Raw genomic sequence first — 19,990 nt, 5'->3', positions numbered from 1 at the left:
TAACACGAGAGTGAACCTCACTGGTTCTTGCTGAAGCTCAAACGTGATGCGTAACACGAGAATGAACCTCATTGGTTCTTGCTGAATCTCAAACGTGCTGTGTAACACGAGAATGAACCTCATAGGTTCTTGCTGAAGCTCAAACGAGCTGCGTAACACGAGAATGAACCTCATTGGTTCTTGCTGAATCTCAAACGTGATGCGTAACACGAGAGTGAACCTCATTGGTTCTTGCTGAAGCTCAAACGTGATGCGTAACACGAGAGTGAACCTCATTGGTTCTTGCTGAATCTCAAACGTGATGCGTAACACGAGAGTGAACCTCATTGGTTCTTGCTGAATCTCAAACGTGCTGTGTAACACGAGAATGAACCTCATAGGTTCTTGCTGAAGCTCAAACGAGCTGCGTAACACGAGAATGAACCTCATTGGTTCTTGCTGAATCTCAAACGTGCTGTGTAACACGAGAATGAACCTCATAGGTTCTTGCTGAAGCTCAAACGAGCTGCGTAACACGAGAATGAACCTCATTGGTTCTTGCTAAATCTCAAACGTGATGCGTAACACGAGAGTGAACCTCATTGGTTCTTGCTGAAGCTCAAACGTGATGCGTAACACGAGAGTGAACCTCATTGGTTCTTGCTGAATCTCAAACGAGCTGTGTAACACGAGAGTGAACCTCATTGGTTCTTGCTGAAGCTCAAACGTGATGCGTAACATGAGAATGAACCTCATTGGTTCTTGCTGAAGCTCAAGCGTGATGCGTAACATTAGAATGAACCTCATTGGTTCTTGCTGAAGCTCAAACGTGACGTGTAACATTAGAATGAACCTCATTGGTTCTTGCTGAAGCTCAAACGTGATGCGTAACACGAGAGTGAACCTCATTGGTTCTTGCTGAATCTCAAACGAGCTGTGTAACACGAGAGTGAACCTCATTGGTTCTTGCTGAAGCTCAAACATGATGCGTAACATGAGAATGAACCTCATTGGTTCTTGCTGAAGCTCAAGCGTGATGCGTAACATTAGAATGAACCTCATTGGTTCTTGCTGAAGCTCAAACGTGATGCGTAACATTAGAATGAACCTCATTGGTTCTTGCTGAAGCTCAAACGTGATGCGTAACATTAGAATGAACCTCACTGGTTCTTGATGAAGCTCAAACGTGATGCGTAACACGAGAGTGAACCTCATTGGTTCTTGCTGAAGCTCAAACGTGATGCGTAACATTAGAATGAACCTCATTGGTTCTTGCTGAGGCTCAAAAGTGATGCGTAACATTAGAATGAACCTCATTGGTTCTTGCTGAATCTCAAACGAGCTGTGTAACACGAGAGTGAACCTCATTGGTTCTTGCTGAAGCTCAAACGTGATGCGTAACACGAGAATGAACCTCATTGGTCCTTGCTGAATCTCAAACGAGCTGTGTAACACGAGAGTGAACCTCATTGGTTCTTGCTGAATCTCAAACAAGCTGCGTAACACGAGAATGAACCTCATTGGTTCTTGCTGAATCTCAAACGTGATGCGTAACACGAGAGTGAACCTCATTGGTTCTTGCTGAAGCTCAAACGTGATGCGTAACACGAGAGTGAACCTCATTGGTTCTTGCTGAATCTCAAACGAGCTGCGTAACACGAGAATGAACCTCATTGGTTCTTGCTAAATCTCAAACGTGATGCGTAACACGAGAGTGAACCTCATTGGTTCTTGCTGAAGCTCAAACGTGATGCGTAACACGAGAGTGAACCTCATTGGTTCTTGCTGAATCTCAAACGAGCTGTGTAACACGAGAGTGAACCTCATTGGTTCTTGCTGAAGCTCAAACGTGATGCGTAACATGAGAATGAACCTCATTGGTTCTTGCTGAAGCTCAAGCGTGATGCGTAACATTAGAATGAACCTCATTGGTTCTTGCTGAAGCTCAAACGTGACGTGTAACATTAGAATGAACCTCATTGGTTCTTGCTGAAGCTCAAACGTGATGCGTAACACGAGAGTGAACCTCATTGGTTCTTGCTGAATCTCAAACGAGCTGTGTAACACGAGAGTGAACCTCATTGGTTCTTGCTGAAGCTCAAACATGATGCGTAACATGAGAATGAACCTCATTGGTTCTTGCTGAAGCTCAAGCGTGATGCGTAACATTAGAATGAACCTCATTGGTTCTTGCTGAAGCTCAAACGTGATGCGTAACATTAGAATGAACCTCATTGGTTCTTGCTGAAGCTCAAACGTGATGCGTAACATTAGAATGAACCTCACTGGTTCTTGATGAAGCTCAAACGTGATGCGTAACACGAGAGTGAACCTCATTGGTTCTTGCTGAAGCTCAAACGTGATGCGTAACATTAGAATGAACCTCATTGGTTCTTGCTGAGGCTCAAAAGTGATGCGTAACATTAGAATGAACCTCATTGGTTCTTGCTGAATCTCAAACGAGCTGTGTAACACGAGAGTGAACCTCATTGGTTCTTGCTGAATCTCAAACGTGATGCGTAACACGAGAGTGAACCTCACTGGTTCTTGCTGAAGCTCAAACGTGATGCGTAACACGAGAATGAACCTCATTGGTTCTTGCTGAATCTCAAACGTGCTGTGTAACACGAGAATGAACCTCATAGGTTCTTGCTGAAGCTCAAACGAGCTGCGTAACACGAGAATGAACCTCATTGGTTCTTGCTGAATCTCAAACGTGATGCGTAACACGAGAGTGAACCTCATTGGTTCTTGCTGAAGCTCAAACGTGATGCGTAACACGAGAGTGAACCTCATTGGTTCTTGCTGAATCTCAAACGTGATGCGTAACACGAGAGTGAACCTCATTGGTTCTTGCTGAATCTCAAACGTGCTGTGTAACACGAGAATGAACCTCATAGGTTCTTGCTGAAGCTCAAACGTGATGCGTAACATTAGAATGAACCTCATTGGTTCTTGCAGAGGCTCAAAAGTGATGCGTAACATTAGAATGAACCTCATTGGTTCTTGCTGAATCTCAAACGAGCTGTGTAACACGAGAGTGAACCTCATTGGTTCTTGCTGAAGCTCAAACGTGATGCGTAACACGAGAATGAACCTCATTGGTCCTTGCTGAATCTCAAACGAGCTGTGAAACACGAGAGTGAACCTCATTGGTTCTTGCTGAATCTGAAACGAGCTGCGTAACACGAGAATGAACCTCATTGGTTCTTGCTGAATCTCAAACGTGATGCGTAACACGAGAGTGAACCTCATTGGTTCTTGCTGAAGCTCAAACGTGATGCGTAACACGAGAGTGAACCTCATTGGTTCTTGCTGAATCTCAAACGAGCTGCGTAACACGAGAATGAACCTCATTGGTTCTTGCTAAATCTCAAACGTGATGCGTAACACGAGAGTGAACCTCATTGGTTCTTGCTGAAGCTCAAACGTGATGCGTAACACGAGAGTGAACCTCATTGGTTCTTGCTGAATCTCAAACGAGCTGTGTAACACGAGAGTGAACCTCATTGGTTCTTGCTGAAGCTCAAACGTGATGCGTAACATGAGAATGAACCTCATTGGTTCTTGCTGAAGCTCAAGCGTGATGCGTAACATTAGAATGAACCTCATTGGTTCTTGCTGAAGCTCAAACGTGACGTGTAACATTAGAATGAACCTCATTGGTTCTTGCTGAAGCTCAAACGTGATGCGTAACACGAGAGTGAACCTCATTGGTTCTTGCTGAATCTCAAACGAGCTGTGTAACACGAGAGTGAACCTCATTGGTTCTTGCTGAAGCTCAAACATGATGCGTAACATGAGAATGAACCTCATTGGTTCTTGCTGAAGCTCAAGCGTGATGCGTAACATTAGAATGAACCTCATTGGTTCTTGCTGAAGCTCAAACGTGATGCGTAACATTAGAATGAACCTCATTGGTTCTTGCTGAAGCTCAAACGTGATGCGTAACATTAGAATGAACCTCACTGGTTCTTGATGAAGCTCAAACGTGATGCGTAACACGAGAGTGAACCTCATTGGTTCTTGCTGAAGCTCAAACGTGATGCGTAACATTAGAATGAACCTCATTGGTTCTTGCTGAGGCTCAAAAGTGATGCGTAACATTAGAATGAACCTCATTGGTTCTTGCTGAATCTCAAACGAGCTGTGTAACACGAGAGTGAACCTCATTGGTTCTTGCTGAATCTCAAACGTGATGCGTAACACGAGAGTGAACCTCACTGGTTCTTGCTGAAGCTCAAACGTGATGCGTAACACGAGAATGAACCTCATTGGTTCTTGCTGAATCTCAAACGTGCTGTGTAACACGAGAATGAACCTCATAGGTTCTTGCTGAAGCTCAAACGAGCTGCGTAACACGAGAATGAACCTCATTGGTTCTTGCTGAATCTCAAACGTGATGCGTAACACGAGAGTGAACCTCATTGGTTCTTGCTGAAGCTCAAACGTGATGCGTAACACGAGAGTGAACCTCATTGGTTCTTGCTGAATCTCAAACGTGATGCGTAACACGAGAGTGAACCTCATTGGTTCTTGCTGAATCTCAAACGTGCTGTGTAACACGAGAATGAACCTCATAGGTTCTTGCTGAAGCTCAAACGAGCTGCGTAACACGAGAATGAACCTCATTGGTTCTTGCTGAATCTCAAACGTGCTGTGTAACACGAGAATGAACCTCATAGGTTCTTGCTGAAGCTCAAACGAGCTGCGTAACACGAGAATGAACCTCATTGGTTCTTGCTAAATCTCAAACGTGATGCGTAACACGAGAGTGAACCTCATTGGTTCTTGCTGAAGCTCAAACGTGATGCGTAACACGAGAGTGAACCTCATTGGTTCTTGCTGAATCTCAAACGAGCTGTGTAACACGAGAGTGAACCTCATTGGTTCTTGCTGAAGCTCAAACGTGATGCGTAACATGAGAATGAACCTCATTGGTTCTTGCTGAAGCTCAAGCGTGATGCGTAACATTAGAATGAACCTCATTGGTTCTTGCTGAAGCTCAAACGTGACGTGTAACATTAGAATGAACCTCATTGGTTCTTGCTGAAGCTCAAACGTGATGCGTAACACGAGAGTGAACCTCATTGGTTCTTGCTGAATCTCAAACGAGCTGTGTAACACGAGAGTGAACCTCATTGGTTCTTGCTGAAGCTCAAACATGATGCGTAACATGAGAATGAACCTCATTGGTTCTTGCTGAAGCTCAAGCGTGATGCGTAACATTAGAATGAACCTCATTGGTTCTTGCTGAAGCTCAAACGTGATGCGTAACATTAGAATGAACCTCATTGGTTCTTGCTGAAGCTCAAACGTGATGCGTAACATTAGAATGAACCTCACTGGTTCTTGATGAAGCTCAAACGTGATGCGTAACACGAGAGTGAACCTCATTGGTTCTTGCTGAAGCTCAAACGTGATGCGTAACATTAGAATGAACCTCATTGGTTCTTGCTGAGGCTCAAAAGTGATGCGTAACATTAGAATGAACCTCATTGGTTCTTGCTGAATCTCAAACGAGCTGTGTAACACGAGAGTGAACCTCATTGGTTCTTGCTGAAGCTCAAACGTGATGCGTAACACGAGAATGAACCTCATTGGTCCTTGCTGAATCTCAAACGAGCTGTGTAACACGAGAGTGAACCTCATTGGTTCTTGCTGAATCTCAAACAAGCTGCGTAACACGAGAATGAACCTCATTGGTTCTTGCTGAATCTCAAACGTGATGCGTAACACGAGAGTGAACCTCATTGGTTCTTGCTGAAGCTCAAACGTGATGCGTAACACGAGAGTGAACCTCATTGGTTCTTGCTGAATCTCAAACGAGCTGCGTAACACGAGAATGAACCTCATTGGTTCTTGCTAAATCTCAAACGTGATGCGTAACACGAGAGTGAACCTCATTGGTTCTTGCTGAAGCTCAAACGTGATGCGTAACACGAGAGTGAACCTCATTGGTTCTTGCTGAATCTCAAACGAGCTGTGTAACACGAGAGTGAACCTCATTGGTTCTTGCTGAAGCTCAAACGTGATGCGTAACATGAGAATGAACCTCATTGGTTCTTGCTGAAGCTCAAGCGTGATGCGTAACATTAGAATGAACCTCATTGGTTCTTGCTGAAGCTCAAACGTGACGTGTAACATTAGAATGAACCTCATTGGTTCTTGCTGAAGCTCAAACGTGATGCGTAACACGAGAGTGAACCTCATTGGTTCTTGCTGAATCTCAAACGAGCTGTGTAACACGAGAGTGAACCTCATTGGTTCTTGCTGAAGCTCAAACATGATGCGTAACATGAGAATGAACCTCATTGGTTCTTGCTGAAGCTCAAGCGTGATGCGTAACATTAGAATGAACCTCATTGGTTCTTGCTGAAGCTCAAACGTGATGCGTAACATTAGAATGAACCTCATTGGTTCTTGCTGAAGCTCAAACGTGATGCGTAACATTAGAATGAACCTCACTGGTTCTTGATGAAGCTCAAACGTGATGCGTAACACGAGAGTGAACCTCATTGGTTCTTGCTGAAGCTCAAACGTGATGCGTAACATTAGAATGAACCTCATTGGTTCTTGCTGAGGCTCAAAAGTGATGCGTAACATTAGAATGAACCTCATTGGTTCTTGCTGAATCTCAAACGAGCTGTGTAACACGAGAGTGAACCTCATTGGTTCTTGCTGAATCTCAAACGTGATGCGTAACACGAGAGTGAACCTCACTGGTTCTTGCTGAAGCTCAAACGTGATGCGTAACACGAGAATGAACCTCATTGGTTCTTGCTGAATCTCAAACGTGCTGTGTAACACGAGAATGAACCTCATAGGTTCTTGCTGAAGCTCAAACGAGCTGCGTAACACGAGAATGAACCTCATTGGTTCTTGCTGAATCTCAAACGTGATGCGTAACACGAGAGTGAACCTCATTGGTTCTTGCTGAAGCTCAAACGTGATGCGTAACACGAGAGTGAACCTCATTGGTTCTTGCTGAATCTCAAACGTGATGCGTAACACGAGAGTGAACCTCATTGGTTCTTGCTGAATCTCAAACGTGCTGTGTAACACGAGAATGAACCTCATAGGTTCTTGCTGAAGCTCAAACGAGCTGCGTAACACGAGAATGAACCTCATTGGTTCTTGCTGAATCTCAAACGTGCTGTGTAACACGAGAATGAACCTCATAGGTTCTTGCTGAAGCTCAAACGAGCTGCGTAACACGAGAATGAACCTCATTGGTTCTTGCTGAATCTCAAACGTGATGCGTAACACGAGAGTGAACCTCATTGGTTCTTGCTGAAGCTCAAACGTGATGCGTAACACGAGAGTGAACCTCATTGGTTCTTGCTGAATCTCAAACGAGCTGCGTAACACGAGAATGAACCTCATTGGTTCTTGCTAAATCTCAAACGTGATGCGTAACACGAGAGTGAACCTCATTGGTTCTTGCTGAAGCTCAAACGTGATGCGTAACACGAGAGTGAACCTCATTGGTTCTTGCTGAATCTCAAACGAGCTGTGTAACACGAGAGTGAACCTCATTGGTTCTTGCTGAAGCTCAAACGTGATGCGTAACATGAGAATGAACCTCATTGGTTCTTGCTGAAGCTCAAACGTGATGCGTAACACGAGAATGAACCTCATTGGTCCTTGCTGAATCTCAAACGAGCTGTGTAACACGAGAGTGAACCTCATTGGTTCTTGCTGAATCTCAAACGAGCTGCGTAACACGAGAATGAACCTCATTGGTTCTTGCTGAATCTCAAACGTGATGCGTAACACGAGAGTGAACCTCATTGGTTCTTGCTGAAGCTCAAACGTGATGCGTAACACGAGAGTGAACCTCATTGGTTCTTGCTGAATCTCAAACGAGCTGCGTAACACGAGAATGAACCTCATTGGTTCTTGCTAAATCTCAAACGTGATGCGTAACACGAGAGTGAACCTCATTGGTTCTTGCTGAAGCTCAAACGTGATGCGTAACACGAGAGTGAACCTCATTGGTTCTTGCTGAATCTCAAACGAGCTGTGTAACACGAGAGTGAACCTCATTGGTTCTTGCTGAAGCTCAAACGTGATGCGTAACATGAGAATGAACCTCATTGGTTCTTGCTGAATCTCAAACGTGATGCGTAACACGAGAGTGAACCTCATTGGTTCTTGCTGAAGCTCAAACGTGATGCGTAACACGAGAGTGAACCTCATTGGTTCTTGCTGAATCTCAAACGAGCTGCGTAACACGAGAATGAACCTCATTGGTTCTTGCTAAATCTCAAACGTGATGCGTAACACGAGAGTGAACCTCATTGGTTCTTGCTGAAGCTCAAACGTGATGCGTAACACGAGAGTGAACCTCATTGGTTCTTGCTGAATCTCAAACGAGCTGTGTAACACGAGAGTGAACCTCATTGGTTCTTGCTGAAGCTCAAACGTGATGCGTAACATGAGAATGAACCTCATTGGTTCTTGCTGAAGCTCAAACGTGATGCGTAACACGAGAATGAACCTCATTGGTCCTTGCTGAATCTCAAACGAGCTGTGTAACACGAGAATGAACCTCATTGGTTCTTGCTGAATCTCAAACGAGCTGCGTAACACGAGAATGAACCTCATTGGTTCTTGCTGAAGCTCAAACGAGCTGCGTAACATGAGAATGAACCTCATTGGTTCTTGCTGAAGCTCAAACGTGATGCGTAACACGAGAGTGAACCTCATTGGTTCTTGCTGAATCTCAAACGAGCTGCGTAACACGAGAATGAACCTCATTGGTTCTTGCTAAATCTCAAACGTGATGCGTAACACGAGAGTGAACCTCATTGGTTCTTGCTGAAGCTCAAACGTGATGCGTAACACGAGAGTGAACCTCATTGGTTCTTGCTGAATCTCAAACGAGCTGTGTAACACGAGAGTGAACCTCATTGGTTCTTGCTGAAGCTCAAACGTGATGCGTAACATGAGAATGAACCTCATTGGTTCTTGCTGAAGCTCAAGCGTGATGCGTAACATTAGAATGAACCTCATTGGTTCTTGCTGAAGCTCAAACGTGACGTGTAACATTAGAATGAACCTCATTGGTTCTTGCTGAAGCTCAAACGTGATGCGTAACACGAGAGTGAACCTCATTGGTTCTTGCTGAATCTCAAACGAGCTGTGTAACACGAGAGTGAACCTCATTGGTTCTTGCTGAAGCTCAAACATGATGCGTAACATGAGAATGAACCTCATTGGTTCTTGCTGAAGCTCAAGCGTGATGCGTAACATTAGAATGAACCTCATTGGTTCTTGCTGAAGCTCAAACGTGATGCGTAACATTAGAATGAACCTCATTGGTTCTTGCTGAAGCTCAAACGTGATGCGTAACATTAGAATGAACCTCACTGGTTCTTGATGAAGCTCAAACGTGATGCGTAACACGAGAGTGAACCTCATTGGTTCTTGCTGAAGCTCAAACGTGATGCGTAACATTAGAATGAACCTCATTGGTTCTTGCTGAGGCTCAAAAGTGATGCGTAACATTAGAATGAACCTCATTGGTTCTTGCTGAATCTCAAACGAGCTGTGTAACACGAGAGTGAACCTCATTGGTTCTTGCTGAAGCTCAAACGTGATGCGTAACACGAGAATGAACCTCATTGGTCCTTGCTGAATCTCAAACGAGCTGTGAAACACGAGAGTGAACCTCATTGGTTCTTGCTGAATCTGAAACGAGCTGCGTAACACGAGAATGAACCTCATTGGTTCTTGCTGAATCTCAAACGTGATGCGTAACACGAGAGTGAACCTCATTGGTTCTTGCTGAAGCTCAAACGTGATGCGTAACACGAGAGTGAACCTCATTGGTTCTTGCTGAATCTCAAACGAGCTGCGTAACACGAGAATGAACCTCATTGGTTCTTGCTAAATCTCAAACGTGATGCGTAACACGAGAGTGAACCTCATTGGTTCTTGCTGAAGCTCAAACGTGATGCGTAACACGAGAGTGAACCTCATTGGTTCTTGCTGAATCTCAAACGAGCTGTGTAACACGAGAGTGAACCTCATTGGTTCTTGCTGAAGCTCAAACGTGATGCGTAACATGAGAATGAACCTCATTGGTTCTTGCTGAAGCTCAAGCGTGATGCGTAACATTAGAATGAACCTCATTGGTTCTTGCTGAAGCTCAAACGTGACGTGTAACATTAGAATGAACCTCATTGGTTCTTGCTGAAGCTCAAACGTGATGCGTAACACGAGAGTGAACCTCATTGGTTCTTGCTGAATCTCAAACGAGCTGTGTAACACGAGAGTGAACCTCATTGGTTCTTGCTGAAGCTCAAACATGATGCGTAACATGAGAATGAACCTCATTGGTTCTTGCTGAAGCTCAAGCGTGATGCGTAACATTAGAATGAACCTCATTGGTTCTTGCTGAAGCTCAAACGTGATGCGTAACATTAGAATGAACCTCATTGGTTCTTGCTGAAGCTCAAACGTGATGCGTAACATTAGAATGAACCTCACTGGTTCTTGATGAAGCTCAAACGTGATGCGTAACACGAGAGTGAACCTCATTGGTTCTTGCTGAAGCTCAAACGTGATGCGTAACATTAGAATGAACCTCATTGGTTCTTGCTGAGGCTCAAAAGTGATGCGTAACATTAGAATGAACCTCATTGGTTCTTGCTGAATCTCAAACGAGCTGTGTAACACGAGAGTGAACCTCATTGGTTCTTGCTGAATCTCAAACGTGATGCGTAACACGAGAGTGAACCTCACTGGTTCTTGCTGAAGCTCAAACGTGATGCGTAACACGAGAATGAACCTCATTGGTTCTTGCTGAATCTCAAACGTGCTGTGTAACACGAGAATGAACCTCATAGGTTCTTGCTGAAGCTCAAACGAGCTGCGTAACACGAGAATGAACCTCATTGGTTCTTGCTGAATCTCAAACGTGATGCGTAACACGAGAGTGAACCTCATTGGTTCTTGCTGAAGCTCAAACGTGATGCGTAACACGAGAGTGAACCTCATTGGTTCTTGCTGAATCTCAAACGTGATGCGTAACACGAGAGTGAACCTCATTGGTTCTTGCTGAATCTCAAACGTGCTGTGTAACACGAGAATGAACCTCATAGGTTCTTGCTGAAGCTCAAACGAGCTGCGTAACACGAGAATGAACCTCATTGGTTCTTGCTGAATCTCAAACGTGCTGTGTAACACGAGAATGAACCTCATAGGTTCTTGCTGAAGCTCAAACGAGCTGCGTAACACGAGAATGAACCTCATTGGTTCTTGCTGAATCTCAAACGTGATGCGTAACACGAGAGTGAACCTCATTGGTTCTTGCTGAAGCTCAAACGTGATGCGTAACACGAGAGTGAACCTCATTGGTTCTTGCTGAATCTCAAACGAGCTGCGTAACACGAGAATGAACCTCATTGGTTCTTGCTAAATCTCAAACGTGATGCGTAACACGAGAGTGAACCTCATTGGTTCTTGCTGAAGCTCAAACGTGATGCGTAACACGAGAGTGAACCTCATTGGTTCTTGCTGAATCTCAAACGAGCTGTGTAACACGAGAGTGAACCTCATTGGTTCTTGCTGAAGCTCAAACGTGATGCGTAACATGAGAATGAACCTCATTGGTTCTTGCTGAAGCTCAAACGTGATGCGTAACACGAGAATGAACCTCATTGGTCCTTGCTGAATCTCAAACGAGCTGTGTAACACGAGAGTGAACCTCATTGGTTCTTGCTGAATCTCAAACGAGCTGCGTAACACGAGAATGAACCTCATTGGTTCTTGCTGAATCTCAAACGTGATGCGTAACACGAGAGTGAACCTCATTGGTTCTTGCTGAAGCTCAAACGTGATGCGTAACACGAGAGTGAACCTCATTGGTTCTTGCTGAATCTCAAACGAGCTGCGTAACACGAGAATGAACCTCATTGGTTCTTGCTAAATCTCAAACGTGATGCGTAACACGAGAGTGAACCTCATTGGTTCTTGCTGAAGCTCAAACGTGATGCGTAACACGAGAGTGAACCTCATTGGTTCTTGCTGAATCTCAAACGAGCTGTGTAACACGAGAGTGAACCTCATTGGTTCTTGCTGAAGCTCAAACGTGATGCGTAACACGAGAGTGAACCTCATTGGTTCTTGCTGAAGCTCAAACGTGATGCGTAACATTAGAATGAACCTCATTGGTTCTTGCTGAAGCTCAAGCGTGATGCGTAACATTAGAATGAACCTCATTGGTTCTTGCTGAAGCTCAAACGTGACGTGTAACATTAGAATGAACCTCATTGGTTCTTGCTGAAGCTCAAACGTGATGCGTAACACGAGAGTGAACCTCATTGGTTCTTGCTGAATCTCAAACGAGCTGTGTAACACGAGAGTGAACCTCATTGGTTCTTGCTGAAGCTCAAACATGATGCGTAACATGAGAATGAACCTCATTGGTTCTTGCTGAAGCTCAAGCGTGATGCGTAACATTAGAATGAACCTCATTGGTTCTTGCTGAAGCTCAAACGTGATGCGTAACATTAGAATGAACCTCATTGGTTCTTGCTGAAGCTCAAACGTGATGCGTAACATTAGAATGAACCTCACTGGTTCTTGATGAAGCTCAAACGTGATGCGTAACACGAGAGTGAACCTCATTGGTTCTTGCTGAAGCTCAAACGTGATGCGTAACATTAGAATGAACCTCATTGGTTCTTGCTGAGGCTCAAAAGTGATGCGTAACATTAGAATGAACCTCATTGGTTCTTGCTGAATCTCAAACGAGCTGTGTAACACGAGAGTGAACCTCATTGGTTCTTGCTGAAGCTCAAACGTGATGCGTAACACGAGAATGAACCTCATTGGTCCTTGCTGAATCTCAAACGAGCTGTGAAACACGAGAGTGAACCTCATTGGTTCTTGCTGAATCTGAAACGAGCTGCGTAACACGAGAATGAACCTCATTGGTTCTTGCTGAATCTCAAACGTGATGCGTAACACGAGAGTGAACCTCATTGGTTCTTGCTGAAGCTCAAACGTGATGCGTAACACGAGAGTGAACCTCATTGGTTCTTGCTGAATCTCAAACGAGCTGCGTAACACGAGAATGAACCTCATTGGTTCTTGCTAAATCTCAAACGTGATGCGTAACACGAGAGTGAACCTCATTGGTTCTTGCTGAAGCTCAAACGTGATGCGTAACACGAGAGTGAACCTCATTGGTTCTTGCTGAATCTCAAACGAGCTGTGTAACACGAGAGTGAACCTCATTGGTTCTTGCTGAAGCTCAAACGTGATGCGTAACATGAGAATGAACCTCATTGGTTCTTGCTGAAGCTCAAGCGTGATGCGTAACATTAGAATGAACCTCATTGGTTCTTGCTGAAGCTCAAACGTGACGTGTAACATTAGAATGAACCTCATTGGTTCTTGCTGAAGCTCAAACGTGATGCGTAACACGAGAGTGAACCTCATTGGTTCTTGCTGAATCTCAAACGAGCTGTGTAACACGAGAGTGAACCTCATTGGTTCTTGCTGAAGCTCAAACATGATGCGTAACATGAGAATGAACCTCATTGGTTCTTGCTGAAGCTCAAGCGTGATGCGTAACATTAGAATGAACCTCATTGGTTCTTGCTGAAGCTCAAACGTGATGCGTAACATTAGAATGAACCTCATTGGTTCTTGCTGAAGCTCAAACGTGATGCGTAACATTAGAATGAACCTCACTGGTTCTTGATGAAGCTCAAACGTGATGCGTAACACGAGAGTGAACCTCATTGGTTCTTGCTGAAGCTCAAACGTGATGCGTAACATTAGAATGAACCTCATTGGTTCTTGCTGAGGCTCAAAAGTGATGCGTAACATTAGAATGAACCTCATTGGTTCTTGCTGAATCTCAAACGAGCTGTGTAACACGAGAGTGAACCTCATTGGTTCTTGCTGAATCTCAAACGTGATGCGTAACACGAGAGTGAACCTCACTGGTTCTTGCTGAAGCTCAAACGTGATGCGTAACACGAGAATGAACCTCATTGGTTCTTGCTGAATCTCAAACGTGCTGTGTAACACGAGAATGAACCTCATAGGTTCTTGCTGAAGCTCAAACGAGCTGCGTAACACGAGAATGAACCTCATTGGTTCTTGCTGAATCTCAAACGTGATGCGTAACACGAGAGTGAACCTCATTGGTTCTTGCTGAAGCTCAAACGTGATGCGTAACACGAGAGTGAACCTCATTGGTTCTTGCTGAATCTCAAACGTGATGCGTAACACGAGAGTGAACCTCATTGGTTCTTGCTGAATCTCAAACGTGCTGTGTAACACGAGAATGAACCTCATAGGTTCTTGCTGAAGCTCAAACGAGCTGCGTAACACGAGAATGAACCTCATTGGTTCTTGCTGAATCTCAAACGTGCTGTGTAACACGAGAATGAACCTCATAGGTTCTTGCTGAAGCTCAAACGAGCTGCGTAACACGAGAATGAACCTCATTGGTTCTTGCTGAATCTCAAACGTGATGCGTAACACGAGAGTGAACCTCATTGGTTCTTGCTGAAGCTCAAACGTGATGCGTAACACGAGAGTGAACCTCATTGGTTCTTGCTGAATCTCAAACGAGCTGCGTAACACGAGAATGAACCTCATTGGTTCTTGCTAAATCTCAAACGTGATGCGTAACACGAGAGTGAACCTCATTGGTTCTTGCTGAAGCTCAAACGTGATGCGTAACACGAGAGTGAACCTCATTGGTTCTTGCTGAATCTCAAACGAGCTGTGTAACACGAGAGTGAACCTCATTGGTTCTTGCTGAAGCTCAAACGTGATGCGTAACATGAGAATGAACCTCATTGGTTCTTGCTGAAGCTCAAACGTGATGCGTAACACGAGAATGAACCTCATTGGTCCTTGCTGAATCTCAAACGAGCTGTGTAACACGAGAGTGAACCTCATTGGTTCTTGCTGAATCTCAAACGAGCTGCGTAACACGAGAATGAACCTCATTGGTTCTTGCTGAATCTCAAACGTGATGCGTAACACGAGAGTGAACCTCATTGGTTCTTGCTGAAGCTCAAACGTGATGCGTAACACGAGAGTGAACCTCATTGGTTCTTGCTGAATCTCAAACGAGCTGCGTAACACGAGAATGAACCTCATTGGTTCTTGCTAAATCTCAAACGTGATGCGTAACACGAGAGTGAACCTCATTGGTTCTTGCTGAAGCTCAAACGTGATGCGTAACACGAGAGTGAACCTCATTGGTTCTTGCTGAATCTCAAACGAGCTGTGTAACACGAGAGTGAACCTCATTGGTTCTTGCTGAAGCTCAAACGTGATGCGTAACATGAGAATGAACCTCATTGGTTCTTGCTGAAGCTCAAGCGTGATGCGTAACATTAGAATGAACCTCATTGGTTCTTACTGAAGCTCAAACGTGACGTGTAACATTAGAATGAACCTCATTGGTTCTTGCTGAAGCTCAAACGTGATGCGTAACACGAGAGTGAACCTCATTGGTTCTTGCTGAATCTCAAACGAGCTGTGTAACACGAGAGTGAACCTCATTGGTTCTTGCTGAAGCTCAAACATGATGCGTAACATGAGAATGAACCTCATTGGTTCTTGCTGAAGCTCAAGCGTGATGCGTAACATTAGAATGAACCTCATTGGTTCTTGCTGAAGCTCAAACGTGATGCGTAACATTAGAATGAACCTCATTGGTTCTTGCTGAAGCTCAAACGTGATGCGTAACATTAGAATGAACCTCACTGGTTCTTGATGAAGCTCAAACGTGATGCGTAACACGAGAGTGAACCTCATTGGTTCTTGCTGAAGCTCAAACGTGATGCGTAACATTAGAATGAACCTCATTGGTTCTTGCTGAGGCTCAAAAGTGATGCGTAACATTAGAATGAACCTCATTGGTTCTTGCTGAAGCTCAAACATGCTGCGTAACGTGAGAATGAACCTCATTGGTTCTTGCATGTCAAACAAACAACATGCTTGAGCTTCTGTTTTCCACAACTGATGTGTGACTTGATGAATGTTTATATAAAAGCTTAAATTCAAAAATGTTGGAGTAAATAGCTCAGAAGATCTTAATTTGTGTTCAGAAGATGAACTAAAGTCTTGTTTGTAACGTCACTAGGGAGAGTAATTAATGACAGAATTTTCTTTTTTGGGTGAACTATCCCTTTAAGACTTGATGCGATGCCTGTAACTCAAGATTCTGTTGAATGTTTTAAGCCTTATTCACTTTCAGTCACATTCTATTGCAACGTTTACAGACAACAAAGCGAATGTTTTAAATGTAAAAATTAACGTATGGTATATTAACGGTTTGAAAAATAACGTAGAATAATTGTAATAAAACATGTAAGATAATAGATTAAAATGCCATATATGAGCGTCCTTACCTGTTCATCTGGGCTTTATTTTTTATAGGATCTATCGACTGTAATCGAGAACTGAACGGGTAATTGTAAAGCCTGTCATACAATTTAAGTCCTACAGTAACACTTTCAGAAGTTTCTTTTGAGTTTCTGAAGCCCTGTCGCAGTTTGAGAGGACAAGCGCGCTGTTTCCACAGCAACTGGAGACGTCACCTCAAAATAATCCGAGTGCAACATTCTCCTTCCGGAACCAACGTCTTGCGTGACACTTGCTACTCGTTTTACACAAAATGTAACAGCATACAATAATGTATTAATTATTTAACAATAATAATGGTAACAAACAACATACATTATTATTAGGTTATTATACTTTTTGTTCTATGAGGATTTTAACTTCCAAGTTAATAAAAAGAGACTAAAATTGTCAACAAAATGTGTACATTAGATAAACATGTAATGTCTTTTTGAAAAAGAAGGCAATTATCAATGAACATTTTTACTTTGGTTTTTGCCTGTACAATGACATCATATTGCATAGGGGAAACTTTGGCTGATTGCAACAATATTTTTTAATATTTCTTAGGGTCTGTATAGACAATTTTCTTACAATATAGAATCCTGACAATACAAAAGCTTTGAACATTAATTTGAACACATTTTAAACATGTTGTAACACATGTCTCAGTGGGTCCTACCCATGCTTTTCTGCTATGTTAAAAACATTCTGAAACTATTTCTGAAACAGTAAAAAAGTAAAAAGGTAACACATCAATGTGAAATTATTTAGGGATGCACGATATATCGGCAACCATATTGGTATCGATGATCAGTTTTAAAGTTATTGTTATCGGTCTGATAAGAAAATCTGTCCGATATCTTAAAGCCGATAAATATGGATTACTTCCTTCAGCTGAGACACATCAGATGCGCACTGTTCATCATGATGGTTTGTAAATTGCTTGAAATATGATTGGAATCACTTCAAAAAGGAAAATGCAGTGAAATGCATCATGTGCAGCGCTAGTCTGTCATATAGGCTATACATAAAAGTGTAAGCAGGCTCTCAAAAATGATCAAAACTTCGATTTACCGGCCAATATATCGTTTGTCAGCATTCAAATATAAAGAATTATTGGTTATTATCGGCACTGCCCAAAATAAATGTAATTAATAAATTGTAGGCTACATATTTATTGTATAACATTTAAACACAACTGACAACTTGCCCCAATTGAATGCAACTTGAATTAAAAACACAGCTAGAGAAAATAAACTTTAACTCCAACATTTTATATTTACTGAGATAGTAGTATAGCTCAATTGTGACAACAAGCCCTGCTCTCCCACTTTAAACAGTCTAAGACTTCTGTTGAAGGGTTTTGTTGATGTGATCCAGCATGGGATACAGTGGTCTGCTCTTCCTCATCAGGTGTGTCTTCAGGTGTTTGGCCAGATGGTCACTGCGCATGAAGCGCTTGTTGCAGTCCGGGCAGGTGAAGCGCTTTTCTCCGGTGTGTGTGCGCAGGTGTCTCTGGAGCTCGTCGGAGCGCGTGAAGCTCTTCCCGCAGAACATCCAGGTGCAAACGAACGGCCGCTCGCCTGTGTGCCCCCTCAGGTGTGCCTTCAGGTGCGACGTCTTTCTGTACACCTTCCCGCAGCCCGGCATGTGGCACACGTGCTGCTTTCTCCTGCCCGGCGCGTCCGTGCTCTTCTGGCAGTTTGGGCACATGCATCTCCGACTTTTCCGAGACTTGGAGTTTAGCAGGGTGGCGATTTGGGACTGGTACTGGCTGAGCTCCGGGTGACCCAGAACCCATCCGCGGGGGATCCGCTGAAAGTGATTGGCAACACCGGCGTCTTGTAGGGTCCACCATTGTATATCCTCCCGTGCCAAATGTCTCTGCGGATGATGCACAAGTCCAGTGTGTGTGGGTACGTAAGCTGGCGTGGGAAGAGAAGCGTATGAGGAGGATGCTGACGGACAAGGCAACATCTTCAGCGGTGAGAAGTCATAGTGTTCAGCTGGAGGAGTCAGTGGCACGTCGTGGTGTGGGTTTAATGAGGTCTGGATGTGCTGTGACAGCCTCATGCCACAATCAGAGGAGAACGAGGCATGTGCGGAAGCATCACTTCTCCAGGGATGGAAGAGCTTGGGTGGGGAACCTTCATATATGGATCCGGATGCACAGGAATGGCCGATGCGATTGCAGGTGTCTTCCAGCAACATCAAGGGCGATCCTTTGATGGATTCTGGGGTGGAGTTTGGAGTCCGATCCTATGAAATATCAATACATATCATTTATGCTCTCTAATTGGCACTCTAATTCAGTCCTGTTTCTGGCACATTTATGACATCTCCCTTATTTAAAGGGATAGTGCACCCAAAAAATGAAAATTGGTTGTTAATTTACTCACCCTCAGGCCATCCAAAGATGTAGATGACTATTTCTTCAGTAGAACAGTAAAGAAGATTTTTAAATCATGGTCTCTATGATTCATATAATGGAAGTCAATGAGTGCCGTCACATTCAGATTAAAAAAACATATGCAGACAAAACAAAATTAAAACCCGCGGCTCCTGAGGATACATTGAGGTCTTAAGCTTACTTATTGTATTTTGTTTAATGTGTTTATACTTTGAATACTGCATGGTTTCTTTTTATATGCTCAATGTTTTATTGTACAGCACTTTGGTGCAACTCACTTTGCTTTTAAATGTGCTTAGAAATACATTTTGACTTGACTTGACTTAAGAAGTGAAACGATCAGTCTGTGCAAGAAACTGAACATAGAGGACCACGCTTTCAGCTTTAAAATCTTCTTTACTGTTCCACTGAAGTAAAAAGTCACCTACATCTTGGATGGCCAAGGGAGAGTAAATTAAATTTAAGGAGATTTAGGGAGTGAGAACCAAAGTGAATGCTTATAGCCTAATAACGAATCCCTCCCAAATCAGCATGCAAGCAAAAGACAACAAAATGACACAGTTTGACACAATTCATATCAGAGAAAATCTTTTGACGCACCTGAAGGAAAGCTTGCAGTGGGTCATTGCGCATTATGGCGTCCGCAGTTATACCACAGCAATGAAGACTTCTCGATCTAGATCCCCAGCAACTGTGTTTGGCACCGGTGCGCCTCTTTAATGCCGTGCAACAACACACGGGATAATCCTGTAGCAAAGTGAACACACTGGCATCATTTCATTGAGTTTGATCAGAACTCCAGCCAGTCAGAATGAAGCGTTTTGCCTTTGAAGATTACCGCTGCCCAATCATCACAGAATAACGAAGAGCTCAAGTCCTTTGAGTGTTTGCTGCTTTGGATAATAAAAGAATTGATTATTTGGAGGGTGAGATGGGGAGAGATGAAGGAGGTGCAATTAATTCATCTGGATTAAGTGAATGGATCAAAGAAATAATAAAAAGATGGTGTGTGTGCCACTAAAGAGATATTTTAAACGCTCCGTAATTGTTGCTTATGTTTATGAGGCTGTATAGAAATGTATACTTATTTTCTTTGGGTAATGCATATTAGTTAGATAAAGTTAATCCACAGGGTTTCACGGTTGAAAAATTGACTTGTCAAACATATAAAACAAAGGTTTGATACACATTGCACACACAACTTAACTT

The 19,990-nt window shown here is 43.4% G+C and overlaps 2 protein-coding genes across 3 annotated transcripts in view; both read right to left on the bottom strand.

Moving 5' to 3' along the window:
* erich2 (glutamate-rich 2) overlaps positions 1–16,584 on the bottom strand; it is a 30,570-nt gene extending 13,986 nt beyond the window's left edge. Inside the window, exon 1 of one of the 2 annotated variants that reach the window (XM_084426989.1) lies at positions 16,377–16,584. In XM_084426989.1, coding sequence (XP_084283115.1) covers positions 16,377–16,384 — 8 coding nt within the window. In that variant the 5' untranslated portion in view covers positions 16,385–16,584. The remainder of the gene's footprint in view (positions 1–16,376) is intronic. The other variant, XM_084426988.1, reaches the window with a different exon arrangement.
* Positions 16,585–17,617: 1,033 nt separating this feature from the next.
* Positions 17,618–19,522, bottom strand: LOC311300835 (transcription factor Sp5). Its single transcript, XM_084425444.1, has 2 exons — positions 19,382–19,522; positions 17,618–18,630 (listed from the first exon to the last, which is right to left on the bottom strand). The coding sequence occupies exons 1-2, from the start codon at positions 19,412–19,414 to the stop codon at positions 17,713–17,715; spliced, it is 951 nt and encodes a 316-aa protein (XP_084281570.1). The 5' UTR covers positions 19,415–19,522; the 3' UTR covers positions 17,618–17,712.
* Between the last annotated feature and the right edge of the window lie 468 nt (positions 19,523–19,990).

Source organism: Rutilus rutilus (assembly GCF_951802725.1).
Source record: "Rutilus rutilus genome assembly, chromosome: 12".
In the NCBI taxonomy this organism is placed as follows: domain Eukaryota; kingdom Metazoa; phylum Chordata; class Actinopteri; order Cypriniformes; family Leuciscidae; genus Rutilus; species Rutilus rutilus.
The sequence above is the reverse complement of the archived record's forward strand: the minus strand, read 5'-3'. Positions and strand labels throughout refer to the sequence as shown.

Coding starts and splice junctions, on each gene's coding strand:
- LOC311300835 (XM_084425444.1), bottom strand. CDS start 19,414: ATGCGCAATGACCCACTGCAAGCTTTCCTTCAG. Junction 18,631..19,381: donor CACTGCAAGCTTTCCTTCAG/GTGCGTCAAAAG, acceptor GATATTTCATAG/GATCGGACTCCAAACTCCAC.